Source organism: Jaculus jaculus, chromosome 1, assembly GCF_020740685.1.
Source record: "Jaculus jaculus isolate mJacJac1 chromosome 1, mJacJac1.mat.Y.cur, whole genome shotgun sequence".
Lineage (NCBI taxonomy): Eukaryota > Metazoa > Chordata > Mammalia > Rodentia > Dipodidae > Jaculus > Jaculus jaculus.
The window spans coordinates 273,125,476-273,145,388 of record NC_059102.1 but is presented as its reverse complement, the minus strand read 5'-3'; the positions used below and the strand labels follow the sequence as shown (position 1 = coordinate 273,145,388).

General features: G+C 45.4%; 1 protein-coding gene across 1 annotated transcript in view; it reads right to left on the bottom strand.

Moving 5' to 3' along the window:
• Positions 1–5,566: 5,566 nt before the first annotated feature.
• The window catches only part of LOC101606773 (ATP-dependent RNA helicase DDX19A), a 30,501-nt gene continuing 16,154 nt past the window's right edge, over positions 5,567–19,913 (bottom strand). The window contains exons 5-12 of the mRNA XM_045147743.1: positions 15,241–15,333; positions 12,472–12,574; positions 11,815–11,929; positions 9,602–9,779; positions 9,093–9,330; positions 7,696–7,858; positions 7,049–7,240; positions 5,567–6,632 (exon numbers count right to left, since the gene is read on the bottom strand). Coding sequence (XP_045003678.1) covers positions 6,571–6,632; positions 7,049–7,240; positions 7,696–7,858; positions 9,093–9,330; positions 9,602–9,779; positions 11,815–11,929; positions 12,472–12,574; positions 15,241–15,333 — 1,144 coding nt within the window. The 3' untranslated portion in view covers positions 5,567–6,570. The remainder of the gene's footprint in view (positions 6,633–7,048; positions 7,241–7,695; positions 7,859–9,092; positions 9,331–9,601; positions 9,780–11,814; positions 11,930–12,471; positions 12,575–15,240; positions 15,334–19,913) is intronic.

Sequence of the window (19,913 nt, the reverse complement as noted above, 5' to 3'; positions counted from 1 at the left end):
CTTCCCCACTCAGAGTGGCCCCAGGGTGGCCGGGACTGCCTTCTCTAACCCCTTCCAGGGCAGCACCAGAGGGAAGGACCGAAGTCTGGGGTTGGCCCTGTCTCCTAAAGGGCAGTCCATTCTGTGGGGCCTCCAGGGCCACAGGTTGTCAGGTGTTGGGGTCCTTGTGCTGCCTGGGAAGTGGTGCTGTAAGGTCCTTCGGGTCTTCCTCCCTCCTTCTTTGTCCCAGTAACGGCAGCCTAAGCACCCCCGGACCCTCCCACGGGGAGGGGGCGGCGAGGGCTGGCCAGGAAGGAGGAGTTGGTCTTTCCCAGCTTGCTTTGCATGTTGCCAGCTCCTGCTCACAGTCTTCAGCTGGTGTACCATGATGGGGTTAAGTTTCACTCCCAAAGGTGACATTAAAGGGCCCACATCAAGGCCTGGGCTGCCCACGTTTGTCTTCCGCTGGGGCTGGCTGTGTCTAGCAGCTTGTGGAGGTGCAGGCCTGGCTCTCTTCCTCCCAGGGAGAACAGCCTCCGAAGCAGTGGGACTGGACCGTACTCTTCAGCCCCTCCCAATGCCCTGCCATCAGGCTCTGTGCAGCTGCTGTCCATGCACAGGGCAGAAGCCCAACACCCCTGGCTCTTCTGTTCACCCCAGCTTCCACCTTTCTTTTCACCTCCCCTGGAACTCACTTCCAACCAGTCAGTTGCTGTTTACAGTGGCTAGAGTCCCATCTCCTTGCCTGCCCCTCGGGGTGACCGGTCAGTCTTGTGGATAGGTCCCCAGGCTGGACCGTGTTCTGTCCTTCTGGTAGGCAGGAGGCCTGGGGTGCCATAGGTGTAATCAGAAGGCCAGGTCCAGTAGGAGGTCAGGATTGGTGGTAGTGAGGAAGAGGCAGATAGAGATCAGGCCCCACTCTGCGGTCCATCTCCAAGGGTCTTGACTGGGAGGTCAGCCAGGAGGCCCAGGTGCTCCTGCACCCCTGCAGGCCATGAGAGCCTAGTGCATGCATAAGTATGAGCAGGCCGACTTCAGTCTCCATTCCTGAGAGGGGAATGGTATGGACTGGGGGACATTCACAACTAACATTTTTTTAAAAATTTTGTTCATTTTTTTATTTATTTATTTGAGAGTGACAGAGAGAGAAAGAGGCAGATAGAGAGAGAGAGAGAGAATGGGCGCACCAGGGCTTCCAGCCACTGCAAACGAACTCCAGACGCGTGCGCCCCTTGTGCATCTGGCTAACGTGGGCCCTGGATAATTGAGCCTCGAACTGGGGTCCTTAGACTTCACAGGCAAGTGCTTAACCGCTAAGCCATCTCTCCAGCCCACATCTAACATTTTAATATATTCACTTAAAGCTATAAATTTCCCTCTTAGGACTGCCTTCACTGTGTCCCAAGTTTTGGTATGTTGTGTTCTCATTATCATTTAATTCTATGTCTTTTTTATTTCCTTCTTGCTTTCTTCATTGACCCATTCATCATGTCGTAGTGTATTGTTTAGTTTCCATGATTTTGTGTATGCTCTATAGATTTTCTTGCTGTTGATTTGTAGATTAATTCCATTTTGATCAGATAGAGTGTAAGGAATTATTTCAGTTTTCCTGTATTTGTTAAGGTTTGCTTTGTGTCCTAATATATGTATATTTTAGAGAATGTTCCATGTGCTGTTGAAAAAAATGTGTATAGCCTTTGGGTGAAATGTTCTGTAGATATCTGTTAGGTCCATTTGTTTTATAACCTTTGTTTATTTTTTTGCTGGGTTGATCTGTCAGTTGGTGAGAGTGAGGTATTGAAGTCACTCACTACAACTGTGTTTAGTGTTATCTGTGACCTTAATTCTAATGGTGATTATTTGATGACGTTGAGAACCCCTATGTTAGGTGCATGTATGTTTAGGATTATAATGTCCTCTTGTTGGAGTGTTCCTTTAATCAATATAAAGTGACTTTCCCACCCCCCTCCCTAAGGTAGGGTCTCACTCTAGCTCAGGCTGACCTGAGATTCACTCTGTATTTTCAGGGTGACCTCAAACTCACAGCAATCCTCCTACCTCTGCCTTCTGAGTGCTGAGATTAAAGATGTGCACTACCATACCCGGCTTCTAAAGTGACCTTCTTTATCTTTCCTAACAAATGTTGGTTTGAAGGCTACCCTGTCAGATACTAGGATAGTGACACCTGCTTGTTTTCTAGCTCTACTTCCTTGCAATACCTTTTTCTAAACTTTCACCCTAAGATAGTGTCCATTTCTTATGGGAATGTGGATTTCTTAGAGGCAACAAATAGAAGGATCTTGCTTTTTTACCCAATCTTCAAATTTGTGTCTTTTGGTTGGGGCATTGAGGCTGTGGATATTGAGTTATTATTGAAAGGTGTATATTTATTCTTGCCATTCTTGTTTTATAGCTCTTCTAGTTTTTCCTTTATTGTATTCATTATTTTTGAGTAGGGTTTTTTTTTTTTTTTTTTCCTGGTTCCTTATGTGTGTTTTTCTTTCTCTTCAGTATGGAGGATTCCATGCTGTAGAGCTGGTTTAGTATTCATATATTCCTTTAGCCTGTTTTTATTGTGGAATATCCATATTTCTTCATCTATTTGGATGGATAACTTTGCAGGATAAAGTGATCTTGTTTGACAGTTGTTATCTTTCAGAACTTGGAATAGAACATTCCAAACCCTTCTGGCTTTTAGTTTGTGTTGAGCAATCTGCTGTTATCTCGATAGGCTTGCCTTTGTATGTGACTTTTCGCTCTGCTTTCAATATATTTTCTTAGGTTTGTGTGTTTTGTAGTTTAATTATAATATGATGGTAAGAGGTTCTTTCCTGGTTTTGTTTGTGTGGTGTTCTAAAGGCTTCCTATATCCACATTAGCATCACTTTGGGGGAAGTTTTTTTTTATAATTTTGTTGAAAATATCTGCTATGCCTATGGATTGAAATTCTTCCCCTGCTATTATGCCCTGAATTCTTATGTATAATCTCTTCATAGTGTCCTGAATGTCTTGAAATTCCCATTTATGTCTTCCTACTTGTTTGTCTTTCTCTTTGTTGGACTACCTTGGTTTCCCACCAGGAATAAATGTTAAGACCCTATTGCTGAAGACTCCACATACTTGGGCTGCAAGGTCACTGAGAAATCCTGCTGGAGCTGAGCTGAAACCTCCTCCATGTAGACCAGCTGACAGAAACCTGGAAAAGCTATGCTGCATGCAAATAAATGGGAGAGAAATCACCAGTGGAGATACCCAACAGTGGACATTGCAAGCCTTATATCTGGTCAGCCAGGCCAAATGAACCAGCAGTTGCAATAGTGGCACATCTGTTATGGGGGAAACCAATTGCCCTGTAATTTGACTGGAAGCCTGCTCCATGGGAGGGAATGCATCCCTGACACTGAAAACCTAAAACAGGGGTAGTCATGAGCCCTAGGGGTGTAACGTCTGCTGCTATCTGGCTAAATATATATATTATGCTTTTCAAACTACCCAGTAAGCACTTCTCTTAATGTTCATATATTAATGCTACTCACACTTTTGGTTAGAGAAGCTTCTCTTTTCAGATGGCAGTGACCTTGGGATGACTCAGAAGGCATCATGGTGCTGAGAAGTGACAGAAGTGACTGCAATATCTCTATCACACCTTCCAAGACTCAGGGTCCATTGCAGAAAAGGTGGCAGAAAGAATATAAGAGCCAAAGGAAGGGTAGGACTTCTTACAAGATGCTCCTCCAGAAAAAATGGCCTGGATATTCATGACCTCACAGTGCCTGACACTGCCTACACATGACCATCATGATAGGAGGAAAGGATCATGACATCAAAATAAGAGAGACTAATTGAGAGGGGAAGGGGATATGATGGAGAGTGGAGTTTCAAAGGGGAAAGTGAGGGGAGGGAGGAAATTACCATGAGATATTGCTTACAATTATGGAGGTTGTTAATACAAAAAAAAAAAAAAAACACAAAACAAACAAAAAACTGAGCTGATAACCTCCTCCATGTAGACCAGTAGACAGAAAGCTAGAAGCAGCCATTCTGCATGTAGCTTAAAGGGAGAGAAATCACCAGTGAAGATACTCAACAGTGGACACTACAAGTCTTCTATTTGGTCAGCCAGGCCAAATGAGCCAACAGGTGCACACATCTGTCATGGTGGAAACCAACTGCCCTCTAATTGGACTGGAGGCCCACTTCATGGGAGGGAATACATCCCTGATACTAAAAACTTAAAACAGGGGTAGTCATGAGCCCTAGGGGTGTAACATCTGCTGCTATCTGGCTAAATATATATACTATGCTCATCAAACTGCGCCGTATACACTTCTCTTAATGTTCATACCCATATATTAATGCTACTCTCACTTTTGGTAGAGAATCTTCTCTTTTCACATGGCAGTGACCTTGTGATGACTCAGAGGCATCATGGTGTGGCAAAGACAGGTGTGCTCAGCAGTACAATATCTCTATCACACCTTCCAAGCTCAGGGTCCATTGTGGAAGAGGTGGCGGAAAAAATGTAAGAGCCAAGGGAAGGGTAGGACTCCTTACAATGTGCTCCTCCTAGATACAAAATGACCTGGATATCCATGACTTCACAGTGCCTGACAATACCTACACAACACCGTCATAAGAGAAGGAAAAGATCATAACATCAAAATAAGAGAGACTGATTGGGAGGGAGAGGGGATATGATGGAGAATGGAGTTTCAAAGGGAAAAGTGGAGGGAGCGAAGGCATTACCATGGGATATTGTTTACAATCATGGAAGTCGCTAGTTAAAAAAAAAGTTATTTACGACAAAAAAACAAAAATCAACCATTGGGACCTCATGAAATTAAAAAGCCTCTGTACAACAAAGGACTCTGGGAATAGAGCACAGAGGCAACCTTCAGAATGGAAGAAAATCTGACAGAGGATTAATATACATTTCATACAAAGAACTCAAAAAACTAAAAATAGGGGCTGGAGAGACAGCTTAGTGGTTAAGGCACTTGCCTATGAAGTCTAAGGACCCAGGCTCAAGTCTCCAGTACCCATGTAAACCAGATACACCAAAAAAACAAAACAAAACAAAAAAAACAAACAAAAAAAAAACAACTAAGGAGAGGGCTTAAGGGGAGGGTATTGTACATATGAAGTATAAGATTACTGGAGGTTTAATGGCAAGAGGTCAAGGGAAAGGACGAGTAAAGGATAGGAGGAGGGTTAATCAACATTTAAGATGTTATGAATAAGCCATGTGGAAACCTACTTCTTTGGATAATGGAACACCCAGAAGCTATGGATTGTTACTAGAAAAAATTTCAATGCCAAGGATGGGGGGATACCTTCCAGTGAGTTGTTGGCCAGGGAGGTCCTTGATGCCTCCAAAAAATTACAGGCCATTATTGAAGACTCCACATACTTGGGCACACGCCTTTAATCCCAGCACTTGTGAGGCAGAGGTAGGAAGATCGCTGTGAGTTTGAGGCCACCCTGTATCTATATAGTGAATTTCAGGTCAGCCTGGGCCAAAGTGAGACCCTACCTCAAACAAACAAAACAATAATAAAAATAAAAAATAAGCTGGTAACAATGGTAATCCTGTGTGGGACAGAGCATTTTCACACACACACATTTTTAATGAGCATATATTAGACTAGTAAGCAGAAAAATACAAATAAATCATGATTAGTAAAGTGTCTGTCATAATTACTTTAAAATTTCTCATAATGAATGGTGTATAACTATAATTTATCTGACTTATTCATACAATGTATGAATGAAGTAACCCATAAGTCTGCTATTTTGAACAGCATGAGTGTTTGCTTGGTCATAACTTCCTTTCCAAACTGCAGCTTGGCTCCAGGCATGACATGAAAAGTCCAGGTTAGAACCAATTATCGGAGCCAAGAATGCTCAGAAAATCACCCACTGTCCTGGCTGCTGTGACTGAGCACCCGGTGTGGAGCAGCTGAGTGGCTGGGAATGGGCAGATCCCATCCTCAAAAATGTGTCTCCCCTTGCCCCACCAATCTTAAGAGTCTGTGATTTGCTTTCTTCTATCTTCTTCCCCACTCTGAAGCACATGACCAGCAGCCAAGATGCTTATTGGGAGAAGAGTGACAAGTGACAGCTTCTACAGTGGGGAAACAGACCAGCTGGAATGTGGCTGGATTCCAGGCAGGAGACACGGAAGTCCAGTAGGAGCAGCTCAGGGCCTCTGGAACTTCACTCTACCCATGATGGCTGGGTCACAGTCAGTCAGTCTGACCTTCCACCCATCCCCTGCCCTGGGGCTAGAGGGTCCTAACAATGCCAAACCAGAGAGGAGGGTAGTCATGTTAACCATAAAGAAGTGGGGATGGTTTAAAAAAGGGATAGAGGAGAGGACTGTTTTCCAAGATGCATATTTTTCCTTTGATTTTCCCCTGTTATTTGCACATATTTTTGTCAAGTCCAAACGTAATTCTGAATGAGGTAGGTAGTTTTTCTACGCGGGCCTTCTTCTCTGAGGTGACGTCAAGACCTAAGCCATGAGAGCACTGGTCTCCTACGGGGACAGCACGGAGTGGCGCTGGAGCACAACAGACGCTGGCGGCCTTCTCAGTTGGCTATTTTCTCAATCTCGTCCAAATCATCCGTGTCCAATCTTTCTATCTTCTTATCTAGGGGAAAGAAGATTTGAAGAGACCATCATGGACTTGTGATGGAAATAGCCAAAGTCACCTAGAAGAGCACGGGGAGAAGGAAGACACGGGAAGGTACCAATGCTTTGGACTACAGTGACATCATCTGACCACAGAGGCAGGCTTCCAGAGTCTGAGTGGGGGGCAACAAGGCCCTGGTCACTGATACCAACAGCCAGAGCTCAGGCCCTTCAGCCTGGCACCAGCTGAGCTTCCGTTCCAGGCCCCAAGCCTGGAACGCTCCCAGTGTGCTCCCTGGGACCATCCCTAGGGTGGGAGGGTGGGGGGGCAGCATGAGCATGTGCATGGACAGAGCCTCTCATGGGCCACACGAAACCCCCCTCTCCCACGCCCCCTCTGAAAAGACTCATGCGTAGTACACTCCAAGGACTCACTAAAATGCTCCTGGATCCTATTGAGGATGTTCATGCTGTGCTTGCTGTCCACCATGTTCACCGCCAGACCCCGCTTGCCAAAGCGCCCTGTGCGCCCGATCCGGTGCAGGTAGGTCTCGTTGTCTGGGTTCCCGTCCTTGTCCACGGGCAGATCAAAGTTGATGACGACTGATACTTGTTCAACGTCGATACCTGCATGTAGGAGTTGGAGGGACAGACACACAGAGAGGAGTCAGAGGAGGAAACGTAGTCACCCACTCAGCCAAACACCCAATTCCAGTCAAGGCAGAGCCTGGGGCAGGCCACCTCTAGGATGTGGGCAGTAGAGGACACCTGCAGGCCTGTAGTAGAAGCAAAAGAACAAAACCGTGGCAGGTGCTAAAATCTAAGACATCAGAAAGCAGGCGTCATTGGAGACACAGCTCAACAGCCAGAGGTGCCCCAGGAAGAGCAGGCTCTGATCCCAAGCAGCCAGTGCCTGGAGTGTCCTTCCACTATGGCAGCCTGCTGGCTTCTGGGAGGTTCTTGTCACCCTATCCTACAAAGGAGAGACCCAACCACACCATCCGCCTCCCTGGATGTGAGGACGTATCTTGCTCATGGGGCCTGGGACCCCGAGCTTGGTCAACCTGGCCAATCTTGCTTACCACGGGCACACACGTTGGTGGTCACCAGAACCTTCTCTTTGCCTTCTCGGAAGCGCTCAATCACTGCAGCCCTCTGTTCCACCATCATTTCGCCACTCAGCAGAGCCACCTGGTGGCCCTCTTTTGAGAGCTCTGCTGCCAGCCAGCTAGCTGTCTTGCGGGTCTGGAAGGAAAACAGAGAGAAAACTTTTATTTATTTTTTTGGTTTTACAAGGTAGGGCCTCACTCTAGCCAGCTTGACCTGGAACTTACCCTGCAGTCCCAGGCTGGCCTCAAACTCACAATGATCCTTCTACCTCTGACACCCAGAGTTGGGATTAAATGCATGTGCCAACATAGCTCGCCTTGGAAAACAAAAATTTGAAGAAATGCTAATACCTAAAAGGACTACATTCTATCTAGTGGGCTAACAGACTCCTATGAAATCTTAAAATTGCCAAGTTGATATAATGCATTAGCAATCATCAATGTCTGTCATTTGATAAATAATACTTAAAAGTTTTTTATTAAGCCAGGTATGGTGGTACATCCCTTTAATCCTAGCTCTTGGGAAATTGATATAGGGTTGCTTTGAGTCTAAGGCTAACCTGGGACTATAGAGTGAATTTCAGATTAGCCTGGGTTAAAGCAAGACCCCGCCTCAAAAAAACAAAAATTTTATTTATTCATTTATTTGCATGTGTGTACTTGGGCATGGTAGGGACCCTTGCCACTGTCAACAAATGCATGCCTGCCCAGCTATACATGGATATCTGAGGAGTTGAACATGGGCCTCGAGCCTCCAGAAACAATTTTATTAAAATGTTTATACTCAGGGCTGAGGGATCTTAACTGAATTACTGCTACTCACATTGCAGCAGGTTTTGAGAGCAAGCACATGTAACTGCTGAACCTTCTCCCCAGTCCCATGGAGCAATCTCTAAGAAATATGATGAAAGAGGTCTATCTAAAGCAGAAACCTGAAAAGAGTATGACTCAGTGCAGGTGAAAGTGATTGTCATTTTCTTTCTTTTTAGTTTCACACAGTGGAATCTTGTCCTCAGACTTGAGATGGTTGCGGCAGAGCGCTCATGAAAAAGCAGAGCTCCTTTAGAGGTGAAAATGACAGTGGGTAGCACTCAGGAAGCAGAGGTAGACAGAAGGCCACCTCAGAGTACATAGTGAATTCCAGGTCAGCCTGAGCTAGAGTGAGACCCTATCTTGAAAGAATAAAAAACAACAAAAAGAAAGAAAAGGATAATTGGCTCACAGATCTTGATCTTCTGACCTCTTTCCACTGTGATTTTTTTATTTTCTTGTGGGTATTTCAAGCCAGCTTTCCTCTGAGACATCCTAAAGCTATTACCCATAGTAGGCAGGAGTGGGGCAGCCCCTGCAGGCCTTCAGCCGCTACTCACGTGGCAGAAGATCATGGCTTGAGCAATGGTGATGGCTCCATACAGGTTGCTCAGGGCCTGGAACTTCTCCTCTCTGTTATTGCACAGGACATAATACTGCTTGATGGTGTCCAATGTCTCCTCCTCACGCTTCAGTTTGATAATGTTGGGGTCTGGAACCACTTTCTGGGCAAACTTCCACACTGAGTCTTCAAAGGTGGCAGAGAAAAGCAGCATCTGGCAGTTTCTGGGCAGCATCCTGCAAGTGGAGGCGAGGTGCAGCTTTTCACCAGAAGGAACAGAAGCTCGGCCTCCACTGCCTGAATGGGCTCTGGCCTCTCAGGCTGTCTGGGGGTGCAGAACAGCCCCGGGAGGGAGAGGAGCACACCAGGGTGGCACTGGGCGAGGTGAGGTCCCAGGTCCCCCTTCTCAACCCGGGCCGACGCCAAATGCTGCTGCACAGGGCAGAGCAAAGAACCTGACAGGAGCAAGAGGAGGCTCTGCCATCTCCTTCTGGCTCCATTCCCTACCTCTGGATGCGGATGCTCTGGTCTTGGTGGCCCTGAGTAGCTATCATCACGTCAGCCTCATCCAGAACAAATACTTTGATCTTCTTGGGATCAATGAACTTGAGCTTGGAGCACCAGTCTAGGACAGTCCCAGGGGTGCCAATGACAATCTGCTCACTGATCTTCTGACCTCTTTCTACTGTGAAAGAAGACAGGGAGTTTCAAAAGCAAAGCCAGCTATGGATATCAAATAAATCTTTGTCCATCTATGTAGCAGTAGTAGAACAAGTTAATTCCAAACATTAGAACATAGGAGGGTCACCTTCAAGCCTTGGTCCCTTCTACTGTGAATGAGTAGATTGACACAGGTTATCAATGCACTGTGGTCAGAATCAAACACAATGAATACTCAACAAGTCAGTTTCTTTCTAATTTCTCCTAAATTCTGTAGCATTCCCCCCTCTCCTTTTCAAGGCAGGGTCTTGCTCTAGCCCAAGTGATCTAGAATTCACTATGTACACTCAGGGTGGCCTTCAACTCATAGGGATCCTCCTACCTCTGCTTCCGAGCGAGTGCTAGGACTAAAGAGTGCACCACCACGCCCTGCTAGAATTTTTTTTAAAAGTTTTACTTATTTATTTACTTGAGAGAGAATGGGTGCACCAGGGCCTCTAGCCACTACAAACAAACTCCAGGTGCATGTGCCCCCTTGTGCATCTGGCTTACATGGGGCCTGGGGATCAAAATGGGGTCCTTTGTCTTTGTAGGTAAATGCCTTAACCACTAAGCCATCTCTCCAGCCCTTGGAATTTTTTTAAAAATTTAATTAATTTATTTATTTGCAAGCAGAAAGACAGAGAGGAGCTAGACAGAATGGGCATGCCAGAGCCTCTAGCCACTGCAAATGAACTCCAGATGCATGTGGCCCCTGTACATCTGGCTTATGTGGATACTGGGGAATTTAACCTGGATCCTTTGGCTTTGCAAGCAAGCACCTTAACTGCTAAGCCATGCCTCCAGCCCTAGATTTTTTTAATAATATTTATTTGCAAAGAGAGAAAGAGAATGGGCATGCCAGGGCCTCTAGCTTAGCCTCTGAAAACAAACTCACGATGCATGTGCCATGTTGCATCTGGCTTTATGTGGGTCCTGGGAATCAAACAGGGGTCATTAGATTTTTCAGGAAAGTGACTTAACCACTGAGTCATGTCTCCAGTCCCTATTATCCTTTCATGGTGGTGTGTTGCCATCAGGTTTGCATTACTGGCAGAAAACACCTGACCAAGAACAGCTTGTGGGGAAAATCAAGGTTTATTTTGGCTTATAGACTCGAGTGGATGCTCTGTGATGGCAGGGGGACGATGGCATGAACAGAGGGTGCACCTCACGTCCTCACCAACATCAGGTAAACAACAGCAACAGGAAAGTGTGCAAGGGGAAACTGGTTATAGCACCCATAAGTCCGTCCCCAACAACACACTGCCTCCTGGGGGTGTTAATTCCCAAATCTCTATCAGCTGAGAACTTAGCATTCAGAACACCTAAGTTTATGGAGGGCACCTGAACCAAACTACCACATGTTGTATGCCTTTAGTTCCAGCACTCAAGAGGCAAAAGTGGAGAACTGCTGTGAGCTCAAAGCCAGCCTGGGACTAGAGAGTGAGTTCCTGGTCAGCCTCAGTTAGAGTGAGATCCTACCTAAAAACTTCCCCCACCCCACCCATTAACAAAAAGAACATCTGGTTTGGTGTAGTGGTACATGCCAGTCTTAAGAAGCCACAGGCTAGAGTGAGAGACCTGCCTCAGAAGGAAAAAAGAACAGCATATCTAAGGGAGAGGGCTAAGCTACAGCTCAGCAGCAAAGAGCTTTTCTAACATGGATAAAGCCATGGGTTTGGTTGGAGGAGAGAGATGAGAAAAGGGAAGGCTACAGAGGGCTATTAACAAATCAGCAAGTGTGTGGGCTATGGTGTAGTCCCAGGCAGAATCAGGAGTTTGTGGTCATCCCTTGGCTACATGAAACCCTACCTCAAAAACAAACAATAAACAAAGAAACCCCCCCCCCCAAAAACCCAAACCAGCAAGTAGGTAAGTAGATTTGTTAAAATCAATACAACTAGGCTGTAGGAAAAGAGGGTCCTAACCAGTTGACTATAACATCACACCTGCAAACCCAAACACCCAGCCACCCTCTGCTGCACTCTCTCTGCTGAGATCTCATGCCTTATACTCACATTTATTGCCTCGAACAGCATAAGCAAGCTTCAGTTCTGGATGAAATTTGCCCATCTGCTCAATCACTTTGCCTGTTTGAAGCGCCAGCTCGTATGTTGGGGAGAGGCACAGACACTAATGAGAGCATAAAAGAAGACTTCAGTAACAGCAGGCCTAAGGCATCAAACTGTGCAAGCACTGGGTGTGGCAACACACACCTTTAATCTCAGCACTTAGCAAACTGAGATAGGATGATCACCAAGAGTTTGAGGCCTGACTGGCCTACAGAGTAAGTTCTAGGTCAGCCTAGGCTTGTTACCTATGAGTCAGAGCCCTCAGTACAGAGCCCTACCCTGGTGGGAGCCCTGGCTTAGAGGAGACTTTTGGAAGGTGATGTTTCGCCGACCAGGAATTCACTATATAGTCTCAGGGGGGCCTCGAACTCACTGCGATCTTCCTACCTCTGCTTTCCGACTGCTAGGATTAAAGACATGTTCCACCACATCCAGCCAGGCTGCTCTTTTAAAATAAAGTCTACCTGGTCATGCCGAGAAGGCTAACCTGGTCTACCTAAGCCATGGACTGAGGTGTCAGCTTTCATGTATCCCCCATTAGGTAGCAGTTCTCTTCCCAGGGAAAGCAGGCCAGGACCTGCACGCTTCACTTCTAAGTCTTACCTGAGGGAATCTGTCTGTGGGCTCCACTCTACTGAGCATAGCCAAGACAAAGGCAGCCGTTTTTCCAGTACCAGACTGAGACTGGGCAATCAGATTCTGTGGGCTAAATCAACAAAGAAAATAAATGAAATTAATTAAAAAATTTTTTTTGTTTTATTTTTATTTATTTTGACAGTAACAGAGAGAGAAAGAGGCAGAGAGAGAGAGAGAGAGAGAGAGAGAGAGAGAGAATGGGCACACCAGTGCCTCCAGCCACTGCAAACAGACTCCAGTCACGTGCGCCACCTTGTGCATCTGGCTAACGTGGGTCCTGGGGAATAGAGCCTTGAACTGGGATCCTTAGGCTTCACAGGCAAGTGCTTAATCACTAAGCCATCTCTCCAGTCCAAATTAATTATTTTTTAAACGTTACTTATTTGAGAGAGAGAAAGAGGCAGAGAGAGAGGGAGAATAGGCACACCAGGCCCTCTAGCCAGTGCATATGAACTCCAGACACATGTGCCTCCTTGTGTATCTGCCTTACATGGGTCCTGGGGAATTGAACCAGGGTCCTTAGGCTTCACAAGCATACGCCTTAAGTGCTCAGCCATCTCTCCAGCCCCAGAAATGAAACTAATACTAAACACAATAAAGTATCAAAATTTATTTAACAGGGAAGAATATTTTTCCCTTTGTGTTTCTGCATATTATCAAGGTTTCCTACATTGACTAAAATTTAGTTTAATACATTTTTTTAAATGTTTTACATTTACTTATTTGAGAGAGAGAAAAAGGGAGAGAAAGATAGAGAATGGGCACACTAGGGCCTCCAGCCACTGAAAACGAACTCCAGACACATGTGCCACCTGTGCATCTAGCTTATGTGGGTCCTGGGGAATCGAATCTGAGTCCTTTGGCTTTGCAGGCAAGCACCTTAACCACTAAGCCATCTCTCCAGTCCACATTATGTTATGGCAGTGCTAGGGACTGAACCTAAAAGCCTTGCACCTACTAGACAATCACTCTACCACTAAGTTACAACATAGCCCAACATTTTTCCTGTGTTGTTTAAAAAAAAAAAAAAAAAAAGGTTTTGCCAGACCTGGTGGCACATGCCTTTAATCCCAGCATTTGGGAGGCAGAGGTAGGAAGATCGCCGCGAGTTCAGAGCCACCCTGAGACTACACAGTGAATTCCAGGTCAGCCTGGACTTGATTGAGACCCTATCTCGGGGGGGGGGGGGGGGGGGGGGGGAGGGCTTTAGTCATTAAGGAAGTAACTGTTTTTAGAGAGTTTGAAACTAAGAATATTCTCATTCTAGATTCTGACATAACTCAAGTGGCCTAATTTTGTATCTCAAGTGCTCCAGAGAAATCAAAAGTACAAAGTACAGGGCTAAAAAGATGGCTTAGCATTTAAGGCGCTTGCCTGCAAAGCCAAAGAGCCCATGTTCAACTCCCCAGATTCCATATAAGCCAGACATTCAAGATGACTTATGTATGCTCAAGGTCATACATGTGTGCAAGGTGGCACACACATCTTGAGTCTGATAACTGTGGCTGGAGACCCTGGCATGCCAATTCTCATTCTCTCTTTTATATAAAACAATTAAAAAAGTACAAATTACGATGTACAATCTTAATTAGACAAAGCTTCAATAACATTCTCTGCTGAACCAGAACATGGCTACAAGACTCAGCTCCTGTGGTCTCTTTTCAACCTTCTTTAAGCACAATTCTGTTTTTGGTTTTTTTGAGACAGATTTCTCAAACCCATGCTGACCTTAAACCCACACTGCATACAAGTACCATGGGCCAACTGAGTGCAACACTGGAGCACCTAGAACTCACTCTGAAGCATCAGACGGGCCTCAAACTCAAGGCAATCCTCCTACCTAAGTCTCTCATGACAGCCACCAAGCTCAGCAAAAAGCCCAATTTCTGCCGGGCATGGTGGTGCACACCTATAATCCCAGCACTTGGGAGGCAGAGGTAGGAGAATCACTGCGAGTTCCAGGTCAGCCTAGGCTAGAGTGAAACCCTACCTTGAAAAGCCAAAAACAAAAGTGCCCAATTTCAACAACTGCCTAAAATAAAAACTTGATCAGTTTTACTTTTTTGTTGTTGTTTTATTTTTTGAAGACAGGCTCTCACTCTAGCTCAGGCTAACCTAGAATTCACTATGTGGTCTCAGGGTGGCATTGAACTCATGGTGATCCTCCTACCTCTGCCTCCTGAGTGCTGAGATTAAAGGCGTTCGCCACACCTGGCTCTATTTTATTTTTTGTTTTGTTTTTTGAGGTAGAGTTTCACTCTAGCCCAGGCTGACCTGGAATTCGCTATGCAGTTTCAGGGTGGCCTTGAACTCACAGTGATCCTCCTACCTTTGCCTCCCTAATGACGTGTACCACCAAGCCCAGCAGCTTTTACTATTTTTTTTTAAATTTTAATTTATTTATTTGCAAGGAGAGAGTAAAGAATGAACATGCCAGGACCTCCAGCCATTGCAAAAGAACTACAGATGCATGCATTATTTTGTGCATCTAGCTTTACATGGGTACTGGGGAATTAAACCTGAATCCTTAGGCTTTGCAGACAAGCGCCTTAACTGCTAAGCCATCTCTCTAGCCCCAAGCTTTTACTATTAAGTGAGAAAACTAGGAACTGTGACCAAATCCACGATTCTCTATGTACTTGCCCAAGCTATTTCCCTGAAGAAATATGCTGCCCCAAGCAACCAATTTTGTACTCAAAAACACAAGCTGTTTGTGACATGTGGGCCTGCACTTACGGTTCAGCAAGCATCATTGGCAATGCATTCTCCTGTATCTTGGATGGTCGATTGAAGCCCATAGCATAGACTCCCTGGAGAAGCTGTGGCTTCCTAGGAAAAAAGGTAGAGACAGGATGGGTTTCTAGTAACTGAAATTGCTTTAGTACACTATAATCGTATCTTTCCCCAGATCTAACAAGGAATGATGCTTCCTACCCCAATTAAAGTCTTTTTGTTGTTGTTGAGGTAGGGTCTCTCTCTAGCCCAGGCTGACCTCAAACTCAAAGCAATCCTCCAAAATATACTTCCCAAGTGCTGAGATTAAAGGTGTGCTGTGCACTACCATGCCTGGCTTAAAATTTTTTTTGATCCCTTCAAAAACCTTTATCTAAGACTAACCAAATCACTGTTTCCCTATGAAATCTTTACTTATTTGCATGTGTGTACACATATGTATGTGCACCAAACAAATGTCAGACACATGCGCACTTTGCATCTGGTTATGCTGCTGAGGGATTAACCCAGGCCAACGGGCTTTGCAGGCAAGCACCTTTAACCATTGAACAGTTTCACCAACTCTTCCCTACTTAAATTATTATGTATTTTTTTATTTGTAAAGTAAAAAAAATTGAGAGAATGGGTCCACTGGAAGTCTCTTGCTACTGTACACACACTCCTGATGCACCAAGTGCATGTGCCACTGCACTTGGTGCCATCTGATATTACACAGATACTAGGAAACGGAATGTGGGTGGGCAGGTTTTGCAAGCCAGCACCTTTCACCACTGAGCCATCTCCCCAACAACCCCCTCACTTTTTTTTTTTTAAATTTTTTGAGAGGATCTCACTCTATTTTAGATTGACCATGTAGCCTCAGGCTGGGCCCTGAACTCATGTCCATCCTTCTACCTCAGTCTCTTGAGTGCTGGGATTAATGGCATATACTACACCAGGCTCAAATTTTTAATTTTCTGTTATTTATTTTTTTTTTTTTTGGTTTTTTAAGGTAGGGTCTCACGCTGGTCCAGGCTGACCTGGAATTAACTATGTAGTCTCAAGGTGGCCTCGAACTCTCAGCGATCCTCCTACCTCTACCTCCCGAGTGCTGGGATTAAAGGCATGCATCACCACGCCTGGCATATTTTGGGTTTTTTTTGTTTGTTTGTTTGTTTTTGAGGTAGGGTCTCACTCAAGCCTAGGCTGACCTGGAATTCATTATGGAATCTCAGGGTGGCCTTGAACTCACGGCAATCCTCCTACCTCTGCCTCCCGAATGCTGGGATTAAAGGCGTGCATCACCACGCGAGGCTTTTTTTATTTATTTATTTTTTTGGTTTTTTAAGGTAGGATCTTTCTCTATCCCAGGCTGACCTGAAATTCTCTATGCAGTCTCAGGGTGGCCTCGAACTCACAGCAATCCTCCTACCTCTGCTTCCCGGGCACTGGGATTAAAGGCATGCACCACCATGCCCAACCCCAGACTCAAATTTCTAAGTGAAAAATAATCCAAGTATGTTAAGTAACCTACGTTCTATTCCTTGCTTCTTCTGGCTTCTAACAACTAAATCAGGAAGAACTTGACTTTCAACAAGGAAAACCCAAGCCAAACTTGGAAACCAGTATCTGTAATTGTAGCATTCAAGGGTGGAGCTAAGGCAGGAGGATCTTTGTGAGTTACAGGTGGTCAGTCTGAGCTATGTAGTTAGCTAAGTAATCAGATTTTTTTTTCTTTTTCTTTTCTTGTTTTTTAGTTTTCAGATGTGGGGTCTCACTCTAGCTCAGGCTGACCTGGAATTCACTATGTATTCCTCTCAGGGTAGCCTTGAACTCGGTGCTCCTCCACCTCAGCCTTCCGAGTGCTGGGATTAAAGGCATGCGACACCACGCCCAGCCAGATGCTTTCTTGAATTAAACAACAACAGCCAAAACCAAGGGCTGGAAAAACTGCTCGCTGGTTAAAGGCATCTGTTTGCAAAGACTTCTGGCTTGAATTTAATTCCTTACTAACTACAAAAACCAGATGCACATGGATCTGGAGATCATCTCCAACCCTGGAGCACTCATACTCTCTCTCCCTTGCAAATAAATCACAATAAAAAAATTTTAACAGGACAACTCATAATAGTAGAACTGAGCCGGGTATGGTGGTGCATGCCTTTAATCCCAGCACTCGGAAGGCAGAAGTAGGAAGATCACCATGAGTTCGAGGCCACCCTGAGACTACATGGTGAATTCCAGGTCAGCCTGAGCTAGAGTGAGATCCCACCTCTGGAAAAAAAAGTTGAATTGAGAGTAGATTTTTTTTGAAGCAGGCTCTCACTCTAGCCTAGGCTGATCTGGAACTCATTCCACAGCTGCAGGCTCCAACTCACAGCAATCCTCCTACCTCTCTGCCTCCAAAGTGCTGGAATTAAATGTGTGCATGCACAATGTCTAGCTTTGTCTAAATTTATTTGCAAGCAGAACGAGAAAGAGAGGAGGGAACGGGCATATCTGCCACTACAAACTCCAAATGCATAAGCCACCCTGTGCATCTGGCTTAACATGGGTACTGAGGGTTTGACCCCTGGCTGTCAAGCTTTGCAAACATGTACCTTTAACTGCACAGCCATCTGTCCAGCCATTTTTTTAAAAATGAGAGAGAGAATATTCGTACACCAGGGCCTCTATCCATTGCATTTGAACTCCAGACATGAGTGTTCCCTTATGAGCATGTGCAACTCTTGTGTGCTTGCATCACTGTGTATCTGGCTTACATGGGACCTGGAGAGTCAAACATGAGTCCTTAAAGGCAAGTGCCTTAACAACTAAGCCATCTCTCCAGCCCCAGCCCTAAGCTTTTTTTTGGGGTAGAGATTTTCAAGGTAGGGTTTCAATCTAGCCCAGACTGACCTGGAATTCATAATGTAGTCTCAGGGTGGCCTTGAACTCACAGTGATCCCAACTCTGCCTCTTGAGTGCTAGGATTAAAGGTGTGCACAATGCCCAGCCTCAAGTTTTTTTTTCAAATAAAAAATCTGGATGTGAAGGTGATCTGGCTGAGAAATATCACCCACTGATCACCAGGATTGATTTGGCTGATCTGGCTGGCTAGACAGGTGCCTTATTCCTCCCTCACCACTCCATGTGTCTCCCTCCCGAAGCTGCATGCTCAGTCGAAGAGGACAACCTTCCCCAAATAGAGGAGGATTGGTCTTTGGTCAAGGGTATACCAGTAGCTGCACTCCCCTGCTAGAACCTCTAAACAAGCTCTCAAATAAAAAAAATCTGTTGGTCTTAGAAGAACAAAGTGGATCTTAGGAAACAAGAGTATATCAAATTGCTCTGATATAGTTTAAGCCTAGACTCCATAGTTAGAACTAGGCTACCCTAGACTATGGAGTGAATCAAGCGACATCTTGTCTCCAAAAATCAGGGAAAACAGGGGTTAGAGAGATGGCTCAGTGGCTAAGGTACTTACCTGCAAAGCCTAATGAACAGGGTTCAATCTCTAGTATCTATGTAAAGCCAGATGCACAAAGTGCTGCATGCATCTGGAGTTCATTTGCAGTTCCTGGAGGCCATAGAGCACTCATTCTCAGTCTCTTTCTGTTTGCAAATAAATAAATAAATAAAATTCTAAAAATTTTTTAGGCAGGGGGCAGAGGGGAGAGGGGAGAACAGCTGATAAATCTAGTGAATAAAAACCTTGACCAGCTGGGCCTGGTGGTACACTCCTTTAATTCCAACATTTGGAAGGCAGAAGTACAAGGATCACTCTGAGTTCAAGGTCAGGCTGGTCTTATGGCATATGCTTATAACGCTATCTCTTGGGAGGTGGTCAAGGAGTCCAAGGTCATCTTCAGTTACTTAATGAGCTTGAGGATAGCCTGTGTTACATGAGACCTTGTTTCAAAAAAGACAATGCAGCCAGGCATGGTAATGCACACCTTTAATTCCAGCACTCGGGAGGCAGAGGTGGAGGATCACTGTGAGTTCCAGGCCAGCCTGAGACTACATAGTGAATTTCAAGTCAGCCTGGGCTAGAGTGAAGCCCTACCTCGAAAACCCAAAGACAATGGGAGGGACTGGGATGTGATTCAGTGGTAAAGCACTTGCTTAGTATGGGTGAAGCCCTGGTTCCCAGTCTCAGCCGGGGCAGGCGGGGGGGGGGGGGGGGGGGGGGGAGGGCAGACAGATGGGGGATGGAGGACATCATGGATGATGAAGAGGGTCAACCCAAAATAAAGAAAAATGCCATAAAGAAACCTTCCACATTAAAAAGGGGGGAGGGGCTGGAGAGATGGCTTAGTGATTAAAATGCTTGCCTGCAAAGCCAAAGGACCCAAGTTCAATTCCCCAGTACCCATGTAAAACCAGATGTACAAGATGGCACAAGCATCTGAAGTTTGTTTTCACTGGCTAGAGGCTCTGGTGTGTCCATTCTCTCTCCCTCTGTCTCTCTTTAAATACATAAATAAAATATTAAAAAAGTAAAAAATAAGCCTGGAGTGGTGGCGCACGCCTTTAATCCCAGCACTCAGGAGGCAGAGGTAGGAGAATCGCTGTGAGTTCAAGGACACCCTGAGACTACATAGTGAATTCCAGGTCAGCCTGGGCTAGAGTGAGACCCTACCTCGGGGGGTGGGGTGGGGGGAAGCAAAAAAAAAAAAAAAAATCTAATTTCCTGAATAACCTTAGAAGTCATACTT